Raw genomic sequence first — 19,716 nt, 5'->3', positions numbered from 1 at the left:
TCTTTCTGCCTTCAGTTTTGTCTTCAGTAAGTGAGAAGCAGCTCAATTGGGTTGAGGTCATCGGATATTTAAGAACATTTCATTTATTTTCTTTAAGAAGCTCTTGGGTTGCTATCACAGTTTTGGATCGTTATCCATCTGTACTGTGAAGCTCCGTCCTGTCAGTTTTGCAGCATTTGACTGAATCTGAGCAGAAAGTAAAGCTCTATACACTTCAGACTTCATCCTGCTCCTTCTATCAGCAGTCACATCATCAATAAACACCAGTGACCCAGTTCCCCGGCAGCCGTACATCCCCACGCCATAACACTTCCTCCACCATGTCTGATGGATGATGTGGAATGCTTTGGAACATGAGCCCTTCCTTTCCTTCTCCATTCTCTTTTCTTGCCATCATTCTGGTACAAGTCAATCTTGCATCAGAACTGGTCTGGATTTTTTTTTAGATTAGACTCCAAAGTCTAATCTGGCCATTCTGTTCTTGAGTGTTTGCATCTTGTGGTAAACCCTCTGTATTTACATTCTCGAAGGCGTCTCTTGATTGTAGACTTTGACAATGATACTCCTACCTCCTCCAGAGTGTTCTTGACTTGGCTAGATGTTGTGAAGGGATTTTTCTTCAACAAGGGTAGGATTTTGTGATCATCCACTTTAGTTGTGTCTTCCAGGCCTTTTGGTGTTGCTGAGCTCGCCAGTACGTTCCTTCTTTTTAAGCCTGTACCAAATTGTTGATTTGGCCACTCCTAAAGTTTTTCTATCCCTCTGATAGGCCTGTTTTGATTTTTCAGCCTAACGATAGCCGCCTTCACTTATATCGACACCTCTTTGGACCGCATACTGAGAGTTCTCATGAACAGCTACCGAGTGCAAATTCGACACTTGGAATGAACTCCAAACCTTTTATCTCCTTAATTTGTCATCAAATAACGAGTTAACAGACCACACCTGTCCATGAAGCTGCTTATCAGGCAATTGTCCAATTACTTTTGAGCCTGTGAGAAAAGTAAAATGCAATCATTTCGTTAAACCCCTTGAATTAAAGCTGAACGTCGACACTCCAGTCACATGTCGATCGCTTCATTTCAAATCGACTGTGGCGTTGTACAGACGCAACATGACCAAAATCGTGCCACTGTCCAAATACTTATGGACCCGAGTGAACCTGCTGTAATCAATCAGAACCCTGTTCCTGCCCCCAATGCCACTGCAACCTATAATAACACAGTTTGTGCTCGACATGGCACAAAGTTTTAAAGGTAGTTGTGTAAAAAGTTTTAGTTTGATGAATTTATTATTGATGAAATTGCAATGTTTAAAAAAAAAAAAAAAAGACAGAGATAAAGGTCTCCAGAGAAATAAAAACATCTCAGTGTTGTGATATTTAAGGATCAGTAAACTTTAACATAAGCATTTATTGTCACAAAAAGACGTTAGAAAAGATTAAAGAGATGATGAGAGGTACAGAACGTGTCACTGTACGCCGAGTATAAACGGTTACGGAGGTGAGACGAAACAGACGCAGGTCAGGGTTTTCTGCGTTAACGAGGTTAACTGAAGATCTTCAATGAAATATCTTGCTACCTGGAGCCTGAATATTGACATAAGTGTAAATAATGAAACTCGGGTGTAGTTTTATGCTCCGTTAATCCTCGAACATCCTCGAAAATTAACTTAAAGAAAGCAGATTTTTAATGACGTTAAATTTCGATTAGTTTTCGTGTGTCCGCTTCGGTTTTGAGTCCAAACCCACACAATGAGGATTCCAGCTCGTATAAAAAAAAAAAAGCTGAGTAATAAAGTGCGATCTTTCGTAATTTAGTTCCTAGAGGACAAAGAGAATAGAGAGAGAAAGAGAACAGAGAGAGTGGGGGAAAAAGAGAGAGAGAGAGAGAGATGTTTTGTCCTGACGTGGAGCTGGTGTGTGTATATAAAGCGGTGAGGAGTGGTACGGAGCATCAGAGAGCCGAGCTGCAGAACACAACCGTCTCACTTCACCTCAGCAGAACCCAGCGCCGATCCTCAGGGTGAGCGTTCCTCTCTTCTCCTCTCTTCTCCTCCTCTAACTCTCTTTCTGCACACAGACCGAGTGTACACGTCTACACACTCTGATCTCATCTACTTTTCTTTCTTACAGATGCACAAGTGTATTGTTGGTGTGTGTATCACGCTGGTGTTTTGCGCAGTCTTGACCGAGACGCTGGGAATGGTCATCGCGGTACGTTATCACTCGTTCACACACTTCCAGTTTACACGTTATTTGCGTTTATCCGAGTTTGAATCGTTAACGTGGACGATTACGATTACACGAGACCTCCACGGAAACTTTTAGTAGATCTCCTTCGTTGTAAAAGTTCTTATAGAGCGCAGAAGAACTCGCACTAGATCAGAAATCCTTTCCGAGTTGGGTTTTATTTTAATGTCATTTTTTTATTAGATTCATCTATTGTCTAAAACACTTCAGGATATCATTCGTGAGGATATTTCCGTTTCACAATAGTGCTTATTTAAAAGAAAATGGAGCAAAGTTCATTCCAGTATTAATTCATTACCATTATTATTATTATTATTATTATATTATTATTGCAAAATCGTCTTAGTTTCGATTTTCATGCCTTTTTCCCCCAATTTAAATGAATCCTAATCAATTAGGATTTCATTAATGAGGACTTTTCATTTAAGCAGCTTAAATTGTTAAATAAATTTCACAGTATGCAGTCTTACATTTATTCCTAGAATTCACTGTCAGTGAATTGCAGCTAAATGTTCTCAACAATACTTTAGATTTTTATGCCTAAAAATTTTTGCATTCTAAATTCATCATAAATGTTAAATAATCATCAAGCCGCATGAATTACGAGTGACTTCCCCCACACTGTATTGTAAATAATAATAATAATAATAATAATAATAATATTTACACATGTATTGCATTATTTTGTTTTCAGAAGCATGTCAGGATTTTATTGTTGGAGATTTTCTATACATTAAATTAGCTCTTACAGATGTGCAGAATTACAACAGACCTAAATGTATGAAATTTGAAGAAAATGAATGAATCTTATAAAGTTCTAGCGCAGTAAAAGGCACACGCAGCGCAGATGGAAATGTTTGAGAGATGATTTTGGACTTGGTGTTCCTGAATTTTCTGAAGTGCTTGAGAAATATAATGAGCTGTTTATAAATCACAGATACCTGACGTGTTTAAACATTTTAAATAACTCCTGCACGCACATGTAAACACACAATAATGACATTTTAATAAGAATAGCATATTTATAATATAATATATATATTTTTTATATATTATAGTGCACGGTACCCGTCAGGATAAAAACACTGTTCGATTTGTTTATAGTTTATAGACTGTAAAATCTTTTTTTTTTTTAAATCGTTAAAAATAATGAAAGTAATTCTGTAAACTTTAATCCCTGTAAAGAATATTATCAATAATAATAATAATAAATAATAAATAAGCCACAGCAAAATCTTTCCATTTTAAGCGCATTATAAATGTTTTATTTAAATGAATATTTATTTACACAGTATTTTAACAGAAAAAATAGAGTATATATATATTTTTTATATTCTCTGTATTGCAGTTATGTGTCGATTTGTGTACGCGTTATTAACACTGTTATACATCGACATTTCTAGTTCATCTCCTCGTTATTGATCTCCCTCGCAGTCAGGGACGGTTCTAGACATTTGGAGGCCTGGCGCGCCCCTCATCCCCTCCACCGTGGGCTCACGCCCTTTCGCCTACTCTATACAGTAAACTGAAAAGGAAAAAAAAAAAAAAAAACAAGACGACATTACACTGCCGAGAAATAACTACAGAAGAACACTTCCTGGACCGCACTGCAGTAAATGAACATCAGTGCCTTTATGGTTTTTTCCTAGCTGGGTCTGGGCAGGATTTCCCCTCCTGCTGAACCAATACAGAATATAAATATAGACATATTATATATTGTAGTGTGACACCTTAAATATGCATCAGACACACAAATCAGCTGCTAGTGGACGTGAAAGAGACAAACTACTATACTAATAGTTCATTTCTTCACAAAATTGTATGCTTATTTTTCAGTAACTATAACAACAGTATTCATGGTTTGAAAACTAAAATGAAGTACTATGTTAAAGCAGTAATGTAAACATCAGGAGAGTTGAGAAGATATACAGTACAGACAGCTGAGGTACTTCTTTTTTTTCGGAAGGATTAAAATGCTCTAGTGTGTTTGCTCTTTGACTTTCAATAATAACTTCTTTACTTTTACTTTAGTATTTTGCTGGTATATATGTGTGTATATATATATACACATGTACATGTAGACATAGTATTGTGTCACTGCACGCGCGAATTCGGTGTGTCTGACAGTCTCGCGCTCTTTTAAACTCAGAATAAACCGGAAATGATCCCGGAATGGCTCTGATGGACAGAACCAGGCCCAGTTTATTTTAGAATACATTACAATCTCTCCAAAACAGATGATGATGATGATGATGATGATGATGATGACTCACTCACCTGCATCACGAGCTGCACCTCCTATACCTGCCTGTTTAACCTTTCGCTTAGTGATCGTTTCGTTTCCTCGCCATCACACGTCACTGATTTAAAGTCAGTCCGCTGCAGAAAAGTTGTGCACTTGTGCATTTTGGTCATCGCACCCTCTCTCTCTTCATACACTCAGAGTGTGTGACCTTAATTGGTTTCACTACAGGTGAGTGACAATGCATCTATATCCAATGAACAAAGAGGCGAGTCTTCTGCTGCGGTCTTGATTGGTGGACTAGCGTATAGGGACTGTTACGGTTATAGAGGCCCCGCCTCCCGGTCCGAGTCCCCGCCTCCCTAAGGCAATTACCTACTTTGCCTGGAGGTAGCGCCGGCCGTGTCCCTGTGAAGTGTGTTATATTATTAGTTTATTTCCTGTACCTTTTATCCAGGGGGAATTTTCCAGATATTTCTTTATTTAAAAAGAAATAAAGCATGAGTTATATATATATTTTTAATCTAAAATCCCTGTGTTTATTTCCGTTCAGGCGAAAGAGAAGCGCGGCTGGACCCTTAACAGCGCTGGATACCTGCTCGGTCCCCGTGAGTGCGCGCGCGCACACACACACACACACACACACACACAAAGAAACGCACACACACACACAGACACGCACACACATACACAAACAGATACACAGACACACAACACACACAGAGATGCACACAGATACACACACACACACACACACACACACACACACACACACACACACACCCCCAGGGTTTGTCTTGTCTCAGTCATTGTTCCTGAGTGGCTCTCAGCGTCAGGTGTGTTCAGATGATGGGTTAGACGTGTAGTAACGCTGCGTGTCGTGCTGTTACAGTAAAATAATCACCAACACGGTGGTGTGATGGAGCCGCACTGCAGCATGCGGAAGCACTGAAATTAACGTCTGCATTACGTCACCATTTCAGTTTATTTCATGAAGTCAGTGTTCACTTTTTTATCATCGTTTTTATTGTTTTTTAAATGAATCTCAGCTCGACGTGTGTGTGTAAAGACACTTGAGGAGAGAAACTAAACGTGCAGGATTTAATAACGACTTCAAATCTATATCATATCATATCATTATAATAATATAATTGTTTTTCCTCATATCGTTTTTATACAAAATGTAAAATATCACAGTTGATGATGCACTTCATGTTTTAGCACGGTGCGCGAAGTCTGCATCACACACTCAATCCAAGAAGAGAAAGTCACTCTCTTTTCTCAGTATCAGACACAGGTAGGGGGCGTGGCCTAACGTTGGTAAGGCGGAGTTGTACGTTAGAAGTGCGTAAGTGTGTGATGATGGAGTTTCTAAGTTGATTATTTTCCTCTAACAGCACATCCCTAAATCTTTTATTCCTCTTACACCACAGCTGTTTCCAACTGTTACTATGATAATACTATTTATTATAACGACACGTCATACTTTTTATCCGTTAATATTTACATTGAATATTCCTGTTCTCACTTACATTACAGCAGCTATAAACACCCGTTCCCTCACCAGAACCACGTTATTCTCTCGCTTCACGTTAATGAGAATTTAAACAAAATCCTGCTTTAATAGAAAACTTCAGATGTTAGAAAACCTTTTATCTCACTGCCCAAAAACAACAGCTTATTTTATTTTTGGGTGTAGTGTGTGTGGTGTGTGTGTGTGTGTGTGTGTGTGTGTGTAAGCTCAGGTAAACTTGCCTCATCCGTGTGTTTCAGGTCGTATTGATCATCTAATACAGATAAAGGATGCTCCCAGTGCAAGGGGGAGAGAAGAGCTGCTTGGTGAATGTAAGCTAGCTCCTGCAGGTCGCTAACGTCAGCACGGGGAATTGCTCTGTGATTTTAGCGCGCTCTGTGTGTGTGTGTGTGTGTGTGTGTGTGTGTGCGTGTGTGTCTGTGTGTGTTCAGCGCAGTAACAGTGCAGTATTAGTGTGCAGCTGCTCAGTAATCAGTGTATATTCATGGGGTAAAAGTCAATTTTTATTGATAATTATTCATCTTATTAAACCATGCAGATATTAACATTTGTCACAGAGCTGCAAACGTCTGCTCGAAACACCGCTAGAGTTGTCGCAAGGCTCTTTTAAAAAAATAATAAAGTCACTCGAGGCGTCTAAAAAATCCAGATCCGGCGACAGTCACTCAGTTGGCAACGCTGCACTTCAGTTCAGTTAAATAAGCGTGAGTGTGTTAAAGCAGCGGTGTGTAAAGTGTTAAAGCAGCGGTGTGTAAAGTGTTAAATAAAAACACAAACCCAAGGACTTCCCCAGTGCATGCCTCACCATTTCCCTTTTAAGGAAAAGGGGCGGGGCTGAGTGTAGCATATTCTGACTGGTGGGCGGGGTTTGTTTCTAAAGGATCCCCAATGCAAACATGGCAGAAATGAATAAAATAACAGGATCCGTTACTTACTGTTATAAGTATTATCGAAAAGATGTGTAGTTTATATATTAGTATAAAACATAGGAAGTATAGTTAGAGATCTAAAGCGTTTTAAACATTACAAACCTCACCGAGCTTTTCGAAAGATTTTATTTAGAGGAAAAATTCGTTTTAGATCACTTCCTGTCTCACGCTGAACATTTTACACTGGGGCTGTGAAGCTAATTTAGCTAACAATTAAGAAAGATTATAGCTACCGGATTAGCACTGAGTAAATCACTCACTTGTGCCAGTAACTCAGATCACTTCTGAACTACAGCTCCGCCTTCAAACGTTAAGCCACACCTCCAAAACTGACCGAGGGATAATTTACACACACACACGTTCAGTGGTCCATGCTAAACTGGTGGCTATATACTTCCATTACTTGTTAGCAACGTTAGCTGTGTAGCAGAATTCACCTAGCTGGTGTAAAGGTGTCAACACTGCTGCTTTAATAAACATCAAAATACACGACCTGCTGCTACTAAACATCCTGTTATTAACGCTTATTAACACTTTATAACTCTTATTAACGCAAATTCATTTTGGCTTTTGGTTAGCGTGTGTGTGTGTGTGTGTGTGTGTGTGTGTGTTTAAAGCAGCGTTATTTCAGTACAAGCTTCCTCTCCGCCTGTCTGTACCTGTGCTGTGAGATTCTGTCTGTCGTTTATTCTCTCTCCTGCTTTCTTTCTTTCTTTTTTTTTATTTCTCTTTCATGAACCAATTATTGTCTTTTCTGGTATTTTTTTGTTTTCTCCCCCCCTCTCTCTCTGTGCTCATTGCCGTGGGGAAAATGAACCCCAAACGCAATTCCGAGTGACCGAAGCCCTGCAGGTTGCCTGAAAATGGGTGCATCATTTCAAGATAATGCACCGCATTTGGGATGAATGGGTCCTGCTGTGAGTCAGGGCTGCAGTGTGTGTGTGTGTGTGTGTGTGTGTGTGTGTGTGTGTGTGTATTTCATGCGCTTGTGTTTTGTGCTCAGATGGCATCGACAGTTACAGGACGCTCAGCGATAAACACGGTCTGGCCGGGAAGAGGGACGCGTTCATGGAGGACGACATCAAATCTGGTAACGCGCTTATGTGTTCAGTGTCAGGGGTGTGGTCTAATATTCAAAAGAGCATGGTTGATTGACAGCCCTCTGCCTGAGCCTCAGACCCAGGATCCATGTAGCAGACGAGTTTTTGGATTCACGCTAATACATAACAGCTGTTGAGAAAACGTAAAGAGCGCAGAATTCCACAGGGAGAACGCGTAAGGAAGAGAACAGCTAGCCGACAGGCGCTGATCGTCTGGAATTAGCGATAAATGAACAGTTTTAGCGGATTTCTGGCAGTCAGCGTTTAACGTTCGCTAACACTAAGTGTAAAGAGTAAACAGAGACAGGTGACGAAGGGTTAGGGTTAGGTACTTATTAAAACAATGTATGTGAATGGACCAGCAGGGGGGTGGAGCTTATACTTGTACCGGATGATTGACAGCAGTGAAGAGCTTCGTCTGTTTCTGTGGCGTCTCTCGATCTCACGATTAATCCCATCTTCTTTCCCCCCAAAGGTGCCCTGAGAATAGCAGACGAAGACATCCTGCACACCATTGTAGACTTCCTGTCTTTCCTCAAGCTGAAAGGTGGGCGTGGTTCCGAGCTGATTAGGCTTCAATGTGAAAACATTACACTGTCTGGAAAAAAAAAAGATATGAATATAAATAACCAACGTAACATAACATAACGTATGTGTTTCAGACATGGGCGCTCTCGACAGCCTGCCCTCCTCGCTCACTTCAGACGAATTCACTCAGCCCTGAACCTCGGATATCTCTCCGCCAAACGACCTCTGACCTTCTGCAAGCGAACTGCGTCCGTGTTCTTTTTGTCGTGTGCTACACTGTAACTCTGCTGACTGATGTGAGGAATAAAAGCCGCATTTAACTCGTGCTGTTTTTCATCGTTTTATTCATAGGCATCTTGTGCTGATTCACACACACACACACACCTCAGATTTCTCTGCTGATTTGTGTCCACTTTTTCCAAACTGTTCTGATTGGCCGAGTACGTGCATGTGGTGCAGTACCAGCATAAACAGTCAGGGGGCAGTGTAGAGCTCTGTGCTCTACCACATACATGAGCTCACAGATGAACACGATTGGCTAGTGTCACTGTGATTGACAGGCTAGAGACAGTATGCCCCGCCCACACACCAGGATTCATAACTAACAGGTTTTCACGCTTAGTGTGAACATTTTGGCAATTCAAGGCTGCTTTTAGGAAAATATATGAAGTTATACATCAACTCCAAATGACTTCATTTAATTAAACATAAAATCATTATCCTGGGTCTTTGGAATATCTTTACAAACTTTCTACACAAAATCCCAAATTTAATAATCCAGCACACCACTTAACTTTTTGAAAAAAAGATTTTTATTTTAGATTTCATTTTGAGATTCTGTAACTGAACTGCATACATTTAGTTCGTTTCAAACGTGCTGCTACGTTTTATTTAACAGCAATATTTTCCACCATTTTAGTCGTCAATGTGAAATATTTTAGAGCTGAACGTAAGTCATTTTTCTTTATAAACACAAAAGAAGTAAAAAGAACTTCAGAACTTTTTTACTCAACGTGTTCGTACACATGGACAATCCACTTACTTTTTTAAAAACCAGTCATACCTTTAAAAATACATATACAGATTTTTGTAACTTAAAAAAAAAAAAAACTTTAAAAATGTACGTCATATGAATTGTAACATTTTGTAAATAATTTTTGCATGAAATGGTTAAAAATAAACTCAATCATCCATTTTGTTCTCCAGGAATTAAAAAATAAAGCAATACTCGGAATTTTCTTTTATTATTTATACTGCACAGACATCCATAATGCCATAAAGGACATAAAAAACCCCTGAATTTCAGATCTGATACATCAATTAAGACGAATGTCGGGTTTATTAGCAGTGAAAACCCACAAAAATGTTATTAAATCAGTTAGTTATTAATGTAACGCACTTAACACACATTTAATATGCAAATAAGGTTGATCATATCCAGGAAATGACTCATTTGTTCATATTAATTGATTAATATTAAAATCATGATCCAGCACCTGATTATATTTCATTCTAAAAACACCGCTAGAAAATCTCCAGCTCTCTGTGGCGGACTCGCTGACGTGCTGCGTGTCGCTGCCGCGTGTTCACCACGGCAAGTTCTTCCCCTCGTAGTCCAAAAACTGCCCATGATCCTTTTCACTCAGCGCACAAACGACGGATAACAGAGACGAGATGCTCTCCTGCGGAGTCAGCGGCGCCTGCGGGAGATCATCGACACTGACTCTACACGTTCCTGATTCACGTTATATATAACGACATCGTGTCATTCACATCACCGAGTCTACACAATGAATATAAGCTAGATTCACTGTGCAGCCATGATGGTGAGATGGTTTATAGCTGCGATAACAGGAACTAACTTTAAATAGCATTAAATGTAACTATAAATGGATAAAAAGCATGACTTTAAATCAATTAAATCAATAAAAAATGTAATTATTGATAGATTGCTGTGGTATAAAACAAGAGGAATAAAACACTTGGGTATGTGCCGTTACATCAAAACCACACACGGTTTATTACTGACTAGATAAATAATCCTGTTTCTTTATTCACTTTGTTTTCTTTGTGTACCTGTTTTCCTCCCATATCAGTCTGCACCCAGCCGGGATGAACTACCGTGCACAGGATCCCGTCCGACTGCAGATCAAGCGCCAAACACCTCGTCAACATGTTCAGACCCGCCTGAGAGAGAGCGAGAGAGAGAGAGAGAGAGAGAGAGAGAGAGACAGAGACAGACAGAGAGAGCGCGAGAGAGAGAGAGAGAGAGAGAGACAGATACAGAGAGAGAGAGAGAGCGAGAGAGAGAGAGAGACAGAGAGAGAGACAGATACAGAGAGAGAGAGAGAGCGAGAGAGAGAGAGAGAGAGAGAGAGAGACACAGAGACAGACAGAGAGAGCGAGAGAGAGAGAGAGAGAGAGAGACAGATACAGAGAGAGAGAGAGAGCGAGAGAGAGAGAGAGAGAGAGAGAGAGAGAGAGACAGAGACAGACAGAGAGAGCGAGAGAGAGAGAGAGAGAGAGAGAGAGAGACAGATACAGAGAGAGAGAGAGAGAGAGACAGACAGAGACAGACAGAGAGAGAGAGAGAGACAGAGACAGAGGACTATAACTATAAGTGTGTAAGTGTAAATCCGCTGTGTAACGACTCGCTGCTCGTTTCTCACCTTTGACACTCGGTAAGCGTAAACTCTATAAGCACTTGCTTCTCCCCAGTTGAGCTCCACAGAGCCGAGGAGAGAGGACACGTTAATCACCGCAGCTCTGTTCACACTCATCACACCGCCGGCACACACCGCCGCCGCTCGTAATAACGGCAGGAACGCCTGAAACACACACACACACACACACACACACACACACACACACACACACACACAGCTGACAGGACTGAAAAAATGTATGCAGAATATTTACCCTATGCTTATTATTATTATTATTATTATTATTATTATTATTATTATTATTATTATGTTGTATAACTATGCAGTCCTCATGTCCTATTGTAAATACTCGAACTGAACTACGAGACGAACGCAGAGAATATTCCATTCTCTCTACAGCACTTTCTTTATTTTGTTTTATAAATAAATAAAGTGTATTTACTCACTCGTTTCTCTACGAGCTCGGAGCTTGCGAGTTAAGGGCATCAGTAACACAGTCACCGGGCCCCCGGTATGAACGTGACGGGTCCGGATTGCACGGTTCCACTGTAAGCGAGCTAACGTTCCTAGGGTTAGGGTTATCCCTAATATTGTGTTCATTCTCACTCGGCATGATGTCACGGCTCCGAGGAAAAACGGATGAAATACGTGGCCCGTTGAATCCGTCGCTCGCCAACTGGGCGACTGTTCTCGAGTTTTTAACAGCCAGTTACTCATTCGTATTAAATTCAGAGGAAAATTCGGTTCGTCTGGTTTCATTTCTATCGATGTATTCCTGTAAATTTGGTTCATTTTGTCGATTCGAATGATGAATTAACGACATTGCGTGGTATCGTGATACTTCAGCTGGTACAGAGAAGGTAAGACAGGTTTATGGTACGATGACGACCCTGGTCTCCACGCTGCCCTAAACGCAAGGTAGGAGGAGATTACTCCCGGTGTTTATGGGAGTATCCCGTAATTAAAGCCTATTGGTCTACAGCGTGGATGTCCGATCTTACCCACAAACGGCCGGTGTGGTGCAGGTTTTCATCCCATCCGAGCAGAAGCCACACCCGAGTCTACTGAAAGCCAAGATCAGCTGATTAAACAGGTGGAATCAGGTGTGGCTCCTGCTCGGTTGGAATGAAAACCCGCACCAGGCCTTTGTGGATGAGATTGGACACCTCTGATCTAGAGTCTCACACGACACGACTTGCATATTTCTTTCGACTTGGAGGCAGACCTGTTACCGTTACTGCTAGGGTTTCCTTGTACAGTGCGTCACGATAAACACGCTAGACGGCTCTCTGTCACGTTATCCTTTGCTGCCAGAAAAACACAAACATGTTGTTATCTTAGCTCAGTGACGCGTCATCCTCTTTAAAAAGGTTGGCTTGAAATTATAAAAGGGATTATCCCATTATTCCTCTGGAGCTCTCGACGTGTATTGTTCATTCGTTAACTGATGCTTTTTATCGTATTTAGACTCCATATCTTGATAACATTGTTTACTCGGTGCTTTCCGTGTACTCCCCACTTGCTGTTTGAATATCTCTATCTTCAGTTTAAACGTATACTTTAGTTTCTTCGCTACGTGTCGGGAATTGTTCAACTGTTGCCGTGTTGTAAAGTGTCAATGTCAATAAAAATATCTCCAAACAACAACAACAACAACAAAAAAACTAACTGTACACACAAACCTCCGAGGAGGATCTGAAGGCAGCACTTTCCGAGCAGAGTCTCTGCTTTAAGTGCGTTGCATTCTGGGACTTTGCTCCAACATCTACACTACGTCTACGCTGGATTTCTCACTAACATGATGCTGAACATCTCTGGGAAATGAGACGCGAGAGAGAAACAAAGTTCTCTCAGTGAAAACTGACTTATTACTTGAAGACTGGTAAACAGTTTTCTCCTATAAATCTCCACTAACAAGAACAATGTCTCCCTGTGACATCATCACGGGACACAACCTTGGCCCTTTCACAGGAATAACGAAATCACAAAACCCACCAACAAATTAGCAGAATCATTAAACACATCAGAAATATTCGGTACGCACATATTTAAAGTGATTGAGGGCGGAGTTTAGCTTTAATAAGGCAGTGTTTGATCACCCTGGTAACGAAGAGCGGCGAGACGGTGTTGCACTGGAACGTGGTCATCATGCAGTCACGCGTCTCCGAGTTCAGGTCCGAGTGAATCAGGATCCCCGCGTTGTTGATCAGGCAGTTTAACCCCGCAGGACCCACGATGCTCGACACCTCCTGAACCGCAGCTTCAATGCTCGCGTCATTGACCACGTCTGAAACGGCACACCACACAGACGTGGAGGATTAATCACGTATTCACAGCACACACACACACACACACACACACACACACACACACACGCACACACGCACGCACACCTGATCTCTGATTAAAAATCTGATAACCTTCACAGCCAAGCCGTCACACAGCTCGGATTCTGTTCGGACGTTTCTGCGTGTAAATAAATGTCTGTCCCAGACGTATTCAAATCAAATCAAATTTCTGAAAGTCCACCTATACGTTAAATTCTCTAAAGAACTGATTAGTGCCAAAGACTTCAATTTGACACAAGGAATATAAACACACTCCTCTGTACAGTTGTCTTTGACCATAATGTTTTAGTCACTAATTTTTATTTTTTTTAATGAACATCCCATTACTTCACTTCATCAAATCAGACCAGAGAGAGTTATATATGAAATTCTGTTAACTTTTATACATCATTTCATATTCAATTCAGTCAATGTGTCTCTGCTGAGCGGTTTGATTTTCTCGCCATCTGCTGGACACATTCATGTACTGCAATTTTATCAATACTACAACGAAAAGAATTTTAAAAACCTCACACATTAAAAATCAGTCTCAATTTAAAAGGTGTCCTGATAACAGCAATATATATATTATATATATATATAAATATTTGCAATTATATTTGGGGGGAAAATTCTTATATTCACAACAAATCGGGAAGAAACATGATGGGGGGGGAAATGATGTAAATTTCAGGGGAACTGAAGTGCCTTCTACTAATAAATATACAATAACAATAATATAAAAACAGGCAGTCTTAACAGAGTCATTGGAACTTGGTTAAACTCATAAGTAGGCAGATTTGTCCAAGTCAGATTTTGCTTGGATATTATTTAAAAGAGTCTTTTCCCTTATTTGTAACAGTGTATGTTGCTCATGCAAACATTTAAACATTTAACTGTCTATCAAACTCATTTCAACGTACGTGTCTTGACAAAATGTGCAAAAGATAAATAAACTTGTCTTGACTTCTTGTTGTGAATACGTGTTCAGTGACGTGAGAACTGTGTCAGTGACTCAAAAGTATAATAAGAAAACGAAGCAGGTGTGAAACATAAAGCACTCACCTAAAGGCACGATATAAACCTCAGGATGAGATTTGGCAATTTGGTGCAGCTCCTGAAAACACGAGATTCCGTTAACTTTTAGATCAAAAATCACTCTCACTCGGGTACACACTCGGGTACACACTCGGGTACACACTCGGGTACACACTCGGGTACACACAGTGCACTAAACCAGACGGCGTGGAGAAGTCATTATTGTAGTGCACTTACAGAAGTGGCTCTGTAGTGGACGTTGGCTTGTTCACCCTACAAAGTGCACATCATTTCATACACTACTTATAAAAGTAGAGAGATGCTATCTTTCCTTCTCAACTTAATTTGATCATTGTATCTGTCGCTCTTCTCGAATACATGATGAGTGAAGCTGATGGCGTGTCTTTAATCTCGGGACATTTATAAGAACTAATAAGAACTCACGTTACCAGTTCAACCTCACCCTGGCCCAGGGAGAAAACATTCCACACTGTCAGGAAATGTAGTCGTGTTTGTCGGTGACCAAACTGAACTGAGGTTATAGAGAGAGAAAAGAAGTGTGGCTGGTGTTAAATTGGGTCTGGAGTTATTCACCACTCGGCCAATGATCTTTTAATCAAGATTAAATCCCAGTTTATCGGTCAGCTCGGTTGCACCAAATGTTTAAACACTGCAGTTCAGCCCTCACACAATCCTGGCTTTAGTGTTACACTAAACTCTAATCCAACACCTCTGTTCTGTTCAGGTCCGGTCCAAATAACAGATTTCACTGATGCAAAAAAGAATTCATAATACTTTATGTGCTTGGCTCAGTTTCTCCAAGAAATATATATTATTAATTATATTTATATGATCAGAATGACATTTTAGGTTTTCTCTCTCTGGAGCAGTAAACTGATGTTAATACTGTATGTTAATGTTACCACACTTCCCATTGCTTCACTCTCTCACGCGCACACACGCACGCACACACGCACACCCCTATCCACTCTCTCACACACACACCCCCTCACCCCATCCACTCTCACACACACTCACCCCTATCCACTCTCTCTCTCTCTCTCTCTCACACACACACACACACACCCCTATCCACTCTCACACACACACTCTCACTCACCCCTATCAACACATCCACACACCCATACACTCACCCCTATCCACTCTCTCTCACACACACACACACACACCCCTATCCACTCTCACACACACTCACCCCTATCCACTCTCTCTCACACACACACACACGCACGCACACACGCACACCCCTATCCACTCTCTCACACACACACCCCCTCACCCCATCCACTCTCACACACACTCACCCCTATCCACTCTCTCTCTCTCTCTCACACACACACACACACACACCCCTATCCACTCTCTCACACACACACCCCCTCACCCCATCCACTCTCACACACACTCACCCCTATCCACTCTCTCTCTCTCTCTCACACACACACACACACACACCCCTATCCACTCTCTCACACACACACCCCCTCACCCCATCCACTCTCACACACACTCACCCCTATCCACTCTCTCTCTCTCTCTCTCTCTCACACACACACACACACACACCCCTATCCACTCTCACACACACACTCTCACTCACCCCTATCAACACATCCACACACCCATACACACACCCCTATCCACTTTCACACACACTCACCCCTATCCACTCTCTCTCTCACACACACACACACACACACACACCCCTATCCACTCTCACACACACTCACCCCTATCCACTCTCTCACACACACACACACGCACACCCCTATCCACTCTCTCACACACACCCCCTCACCCCATCCACTCTCACACACACTCACCCCTATCCACTCTCTCTCTCTCTCTCACACACACACACACACACACCCCTATCCACTCTCACACACACACACTCTCACTCACCCCTATCAACACATCCACACACCCATACACACACCCCTATCCACTTTCACACACACTCACCCCTATCCACTCTCTCTCACACACACACACACACACACACACACACCCCTATCCACTCTCACACACACTCACCCCTATCCACTCTCTCACACACACTCTCACACACACACACACACTCACCCCTATCCACTCTCACACACACACACTCTCACTCACCCCTATCAACACATCCACACACCCATACACACACCCCTATCCACTTTCACACACACACACACACACACACACACACACTCACCCCTATCCACTCTCACACACACACACTCTCACTCACCCCTATCAACACATCCACACACCCATACACACACCCCTATCCACTTTCACACACACACACACACACACACACACACACACACACACCCCTATCCACTCTCTCACACACACACACACACTCTCACTCACCCCTATCAACACATCCACACACCCCTATCCACTTTCACACACACTCACACACACTCTCATTAGGAAAAATGATCTATTAGATATATTTAAAAAATAAAATAAACAAAACAGAGGTTGAAATTAAACTCCTCCCAAATGTTAGCTCCATTTAAATATTTAATTGATAATCAGTTCAGTGATTTTACCCAGAAAGGGAGTTAAAAACATCACTGATTAAAGATGAAAGATTATTGATGAAAGATTATTGATGAAAGATTATTGATGAAAGATTATTGATGAAAGATTAAAGGTCAGAGTAATCTCCAGATGAACTTCGGCACATTATCAGAGTTCTCCTCCAGTTTTGAAGCCACAGGTGAGTTATGGCGACAGGTTAAAAATAATATTCTGCAATCCAACTCGAATGAACAGAATGAATATTATAATGCAACTGATTGCTTTGAGTCTTAATGGATCTCACCTGAGCTGTGTCTGGGCTCCTGGCAGTGGCGATGATCTTCTGTGGTCTCTGAGAAATTCCCACTAAATGTTTGACCATCTGCAGACCCAGACCTCTGCTCGACCCTGTGATTAACACTGAGGCACACTTAGCAAAATTAACACTCATCTTTACTCTTTAATCAACCTCGCTACTGCTGTTACACCACCCTGAACAGATCACGACTCTCCACACACAGTGTCCAAATGAGTCATTTTAAGAATGATTCACTTTAGGAACGGTTCACTTTCTTCTTCTTTTTTTTTTGGGGCGTTTTATGGCCGTTGGGAAGCAAATGTTAGGTGCATTCCCGCCACCTACTGGGCTGGAGTGTGGATTATTCATAGAATGGGGAAAAAATTATATTACCTTCTAAATCCAATTCTAACTTTCTTAAGTATCTCCATCCATCCATCCATCCATTTTCTGTACCGCTTATGCTACAGAGTCGCAGGGAACCTGGAGCCTATCGCAGGGAGTATGGGGAACAAGGCGGGGTACATCCTGGACAGGGTGCCAATCCATTGCAGGGCACAATCACATACACGTTCACACACCCATTCACACACTACGGACACTTTAGACACGCCAATCAGCCTACCATGCATGTCTTTGGACTGGGGGAGGAAACCGGAGTACCCGGAGGAAACCCCCGCAGCACAGGGAGAACATGCAAACTCCACACACACAGGGTTACGGTGGGAATCGAACCCTCAACCCTGGAGGTGCCCAGGGTTGGGAAACTGTAATAAAGGCACTACACAGTTTCTCCTACAGTTTAATTTAATCAAAACACCTTTCAGTCTGAGCTATTTGTTAGTGTGAATGGTGAGTCATGTGACTGACTTGTAGCTGTGTGTGCATGACTCAGCATTTCAGTGAAGATCTATATGCATTTACAAATACAACGCAATGTAATGTTATTTTGTTTGGTAAAAGTGAAACAATTCCAGCTTTAAGAAGAACAACTACAGGTCAAAATATACTAAACTTTGTGCGTTTTTGTTGTTGTTGTTGTTGTTGTTGTTATTTAAATCGTAGTGAGTCGTTTGGTTGCTGAAAGAGTCGACTCTTATTGGTGAGCCGTTCCAAATGATCCGGAATTCCCATCCTTGTGCGCAGTGTATGGGTGTGCGCTATATTAAAGCAGGGTTACCAGATCCCCGTGACAAAATCACCCCAAACTGTCAATCAACATGGCAAAACTCTTTATTTTTATATTCCTGAATTCTATACACTTCTATACAACACGACTGTAGAGTTCTACATAGTGTATAGTTTCTACACAATATGTTAACACACGGTAGCACCTTTTAAAATGTAGACCGTATAATAAATCACGTGATTTACTTTCTTGCTTTTTTTTTGTTTTGTTTTGTTTAAGCGTAGCAAATTTTATCTATAATATGTCAGTCTTCATATAGCCTACGTGGTATACTACTGTATGTTGTGAGTTTTTACATCCGTTAGCTGAAGATAAATGAACCTGGACAATGGGCCTCTTACAACTGCACTCGAAACTACGGCTAACAATTTAATATAACATTATTAAAGTAATAATAAACTTTACAGACAGAGCTTTGATACTTATTAATTTTATGTTCTGGTTCACTGCTGTAGTGGAGATGTCTCACCGCTAGATGGCGACGTTTAATGATTGTTAACAGCAAGTCAGTCTTATGAGCCATTAGCTTCTGGAAGTCAAACAAAACTTACTTTAATGTTACGAATAGGTTACTTTTATGACATATAGAAGCGGAACCAACAATTATTAATCTTAATTCTTATTCCAACATTTCAATTAAATATGAACGGTTAGCGTATTGATGAGTACAAACAATTTACATTTGCGGATATGAATGTTAGCTATTATTACTATTAGATTGATCATATATGCACGTGTGTGCATCTTTTTGAATTTTTAAGAGACCAAACAACACCTTTCCATAATAATCTAAAATGCTCATCAATATTTTCCACGATAACAGCACAAACGTTTTGTCAGAAAATGTTTACAAATAGGCAGCACCAAATTTGTACTTTATTACAAAAGGTACCATTTATACTGACGTGTTTCTTAAATTTGATATAATACTTATTATCGCATAATAGCCGAGTCCCAAATGCCTCTCTGCTTCCTAAAGAAGTGCACTATTTAATATGCGAAGTAACAGCTAGGGCGCCTCAATACACCGCCATTTTGTATTTACTCGTTGAAAAAGCAACAACACTGCG

The 19,716-nt window shown here is 41.1% G+C and overlaps 2 protein-coding genes across 5 annotated transcripts; one reads left to right on the top strand and one right to left on the bottom strand.

The window, feature by feature from the left end:
* Positions 1-1,779: 1,779 nt before the first annotated feature.
* On the top strand, positions 1,780-8,902 carry gal (galanin/GMAP prepropeptide). 4 transcript variants are annotated; one of them, XM_053631576.1, is made up of 6 exons: positions 1,780-2,024; positions 2,135-2,215; positions 5,047-5,101; positions 6,267-6,338; positions 7,960-8,046; positions 8,532-8,902. In XM_053631576.1, the coding sequence occupies exons 2-6, from the start codon at positions 2,135-2,137 to the stop codon at positions 8,702-8,704; spliced, it is 468 nt and encodes a 155-aa protein (XP_053487551.1). In that variant the 5' UTR covers positions 1,780-2,024; the 3' UTR covers positions 8,705-8,902. The 4 variants fall into 4 exon arrangements, with proteins under 4 accessions (XP_053487551.1, XP_053487552.1, XP_053487554.1 ...); XM_053631577.1 differs by having other exon boundaries at positions 1,780-2,215; positions 8,532-8,603; positions 8,719-8,902; XM_053631579.1 differs by lacking the exon at positions 6,267-6,338 and having other exon boundaries at positions 1,780-2,215; positions 8,532-8,603; positions 8,719-8,902.
* A 491-nt stretch (positions 8,903-9,393) lies between these two features.
* On the bottom strand, positions 9,394-17,686 carry zgc:110339 (uncharacterized protein LOC550490 homolog). The gene is made up of 6 exons (XM_053631033.1): positions 17,464-17,686; positions 14,643-14,694; positions 13,350-13,537; positions 11,254-11,412; positions 10,661-10,771; positions 9,394-10,284 (listed from the first exon to the last, which is right to left on the bottom strand). Exons 1-6 carry the CDS (start codon positions 17,608-17,610, stop codon positions 10,171-10,173), a joined length of 771 nt encoding a protein of 256 aa, XP_053487008.1. The 5' UTR covers positions 17,611-17,686; the 3' UTR covers positions 9,394-10,170.
* Positions 17,687-19,716: the final 2,030 nt, after the last annotated feature.

Source organism: Ictalurus furcatus, chromosome 8, assembly GCF_023375685.1.
Source record: "Ictalurus furcatus strain D&B chromosome 8, Billie_1.0, whole genome shotgun sequence".
Classification (NCBI taxonomy): Eukaryota; Metazoa; Chordata; class Actinopteri; order Siluriformes; family Ictaluridae; genus Ictalurus; species Ictalurus furcatus.
The sequence above is the reverse complement of the archived record's forward strand: the minus strand, read 5'-3'. Positions and strand labels throughout refer to the sequence as shown.

Bases quoted from the DNA above. Each gene is read 5' to 3' on its own strand.
- zgc:110339 (XM_053631033.1), bottom strand. From the start codon at position 17,610: ATGAGTGTTAATTTTGCTAAGTGTGCCTCAGTGTTAATCACAGGGTCG. The intron at 11,413-13,349 runs GTGATCAAACAC...TGTGTGTTTCAG, and splicing joins CGCCGCTCTTCGTTACCAGG to GCGTTCCTGCCGTTATTACG. The intron at 10,772-11,253 runs GTGAGAAACGAG...GCTCTCTCTCAG, and splicing joins ACGCTTACCGAGTGTCAAAG to GCGGGTCTGAACATGTTGAC.
- gal (XM_053631576.1), top strand. From the start codon at position 2,135: ATGCACAAGTGTATTGTTGGTGTGTGTATCACGCTGGTGTTTTGCGCA. The intron at 5,102-6,266 runs GTGAGTGCGCGC...CGTGTGTTTCAG, and splicing joins TGGATACCTGCTCGGTCCCC to GTCGTATTGATCATCTAATA. The intron at 6,339-7,959 runs GTAAGCTAGCTC...TTTTGTGCTCAG, and splicing joins AGAAGAGCTGCTTGGTGAAT to ATGGCATCGACAGTTACAGG.